Source organism: Penaeus vannamei, chromosome 17 (genome assembly GCF_042767895.1).
Source record: "Penaeus vannamei isolate JL-2024 chromosome 17, ASM4276789v1, whole genome shotgun sequence".
Classification (NCBI taxonomy): domain Eukaryota; kingdom Metazoa; phylum Arthropoda; class Malacostraca; order Decapoda; family Penaeidae; genus Penaeus; species Penaeus vannamei.
This window is the reverse complement of record NC_091565.1, coordinates 1,573,183-1,575,682: the sequence shown is the minus strand read 5'-3', so window position 1 is coordinate 1,575,682 and position 2,500 is coordinate 1,573,183. Positions and strand designations below refer to the sequence as shown.

General features: G+C 34.6%; 1 protein-coding gene across 3 annotated transcripts in view; it reads left to right on the top strand.

Moving 5' to 3' along the window:
* The window catches only part of LOC113815040 (ubiquitin-conjugating enzyme E2 J2), a 7,827-nt gene that overhangs the window by 5,260 nt on the left and 67 nt on the right, over positions 1–2,500 (top strand). For all 3 annotated transcript variants that reach the window (XM_027367126.2, XM_070131738.1, XM_027367128.2), the window contains one exon: positions 1,073–2,500. This exon is cut by the window's right edge and continues 67 nt beyond it. In XM_027367126.2, coding sequence (XP_027222927.1) covers positions 1,073–1,303 — 231 coding nt within the window. In that variant the 3' untranslated portion in view covers positions 1,304–2,500. The remainder of the gene's footprint in view (positions 1–1,072) is intronic.

The window sequence follows — 2,500 nt, the reverse complement described above, 5'->3', positions numbered from 1 at the left end:
AGAAACACAATAAGCAGGCAGCCATAATTTGACCAAAGTCACAAGAGCCTGTAACACCAAACTCTAAGTTATTATTGTTGTTGTTATTATTATTATTATTATTATTATTATTATTATTATTATTATTATTATTATTATTATTATTATTATTATTATTATTATTATTATTATTGTTACAGTCTAGTTGATCCTTTGAATATGAAGTAACAGAAATCCAGTCTCATGATATAATGAGGATTGAGGAGGAGTCAGTTTTGGGGAGGACAGCTTTCCTTGACAATAAAGTAAAGACTGGACCAACTCTGCCCTCAAGTTTGTGTTTAGCTTCAGGTGAGAGGAAGGTCTTATTTCCTAATCCAAAATCTAGCACACTGCCAGGATCTGACTTTGGGAAAGACCAATTTGCAATAATGATGCTGTATAAACAGTTCCAAACTCAAGGTTGAAGTAGAAAATGAACCAAATAGTGTTTTTTCAGATGATAGAATGTACGCCTCCACAATCTTAGTCATTTTCTTTGTTTGATGCCTTGCTTTCTTCTTAGAGCAATCATCAAAGGTTTATTTATTTAATTATTTATTTATTTATTTATTTAATTATTTATTTATTTATTTATTTAATTATTTATTTAATTGTTTGATTCCTTGGTAAGGGCTATACATACTCATGGAAAAAGAATAAAGCATGTGCAGCCATGATAAATCTTGTTATATTTAAGAAAGTATAGTTCTTTATTTGTCGGCACTTGTGAGCTATTGAGACAGCAGCTAGCCTATGAATGACTTTGCTTCCAGGGATGTTATGACAATGCAACAAGTTTCATCCTAAATACATAAATATGCAGTGCTTCACATCAGGGGCCACATTTTCTTTGCAAGTCCCATTAAGTATATATAGGTGTGAATACATGTAAGGATGTGGAATTACAAAAGTATATGCATATATTAGTGTTTATATAGGGAAGCAAGACTGGCATGATATGATTTGCAAAGGGAGGTAGTGGTCAACAAATGGAAAGGACATTTCTAGTAGACACAGACACACACCAACATAATGTCTCTTTTTCCCACAGACTATCCAAGAGAAACTGGCACAACGTGAGCAGGAGTTGGCGGAGAGAGCCAAAGCGATAGAGACAGGGAGCCTGAGTGAAAAGGACCGCACGAACTCAGACAGCGGCAACCAGAACCTCGATGCCAGCCACATGTCTGCCCTCACAAACCTCCTTGTCGTTGTAGGCTTTGCACTGTTTGCGTGGACTGTCAAATATGTAATGTCAACTTTAAGTGATAATGAAGGATAGGATGAAAAACAAATTCAGTTGTTATTATGATTTTCTTTTGTTTTCTCTTTTCATGAGTATTTTTATATTTAAGAAGTGTGGAGAGAGAGAGAGAGATAATGAAAGTGAGTGAATGTGTGAGTGATCAAGTGAATGAGTTGTGAGTGCATAGTGTAATCTCAGAACTTAATATCAGTCATTCTAAATTTAAGTTTATGAGTAAAACCATACATATAATATTTGATCTGATATTTCAGCAAGAATTACCATTGTTTACCTTCATCATTTATATTCATTCTAATGCCTATTATGACTCACCAGTGATACTTTTGATATATACAGGCTAAATAGTACAGTAATTATAGACTGCATAACTATTTATTGAATAGAATTAATGTTTTTCTCTAAATATGATTTCAAAAACAACAAAGTAATTAGCATATGGAAGATGCTTTAGTCTAAAGATTACCACTTGCACCCAAGCCACTTTTTTTTTCAAAAACAAATATGCTTTTCTGACCACAAAGAAATGGCTGCTGCTCATGGGTTTGATGTGAGTTGTGAGTATTACACTTGGAGTTATGAGGTAAGGGAATGAGGAGCTGTGTAAGATACAAGAAATAAGCTGTGACATAAATTAGGTGTGAGAATGACCTGAATATATGTATATGACACACACACACACACACACACACACACACACACACACACACACACACACACACACACACACACACACACACACACACACACACACACACACACACACACACACACACACACACACACACACACACACACACTCTCTCTCACACTCACACTCTTACATGTACGCGTGTCTAAGTGTGTTGTGTGCATGTGTGGCTGCATTTATTTGCTTGTGTCCATGGTTTGCACTCTTCTATGAATTTTAGTTGAACATCAGATGTACGAAGCTCTGGTTTGTTACCATAGAGCATCAGTACTAGATAGCATTGTGCAGTTTGGCTCTTTATTTGACTTAAGAGTGTCACACACGTTGATAAATAACACTATAACAAGATCGGGAACAATGCTTGTGCAGTTTTATCACCATATCAAGAATTTAAATGAAGGATTAAGATAAAATCCAGAAAGAAAAAGAGATCACATCATACAAACATCCATGATTATCTACTCTCATACCATCATTGAAAAATCTCATTTTAAAATCTTATTTTATCATGAAAATAACTGTAA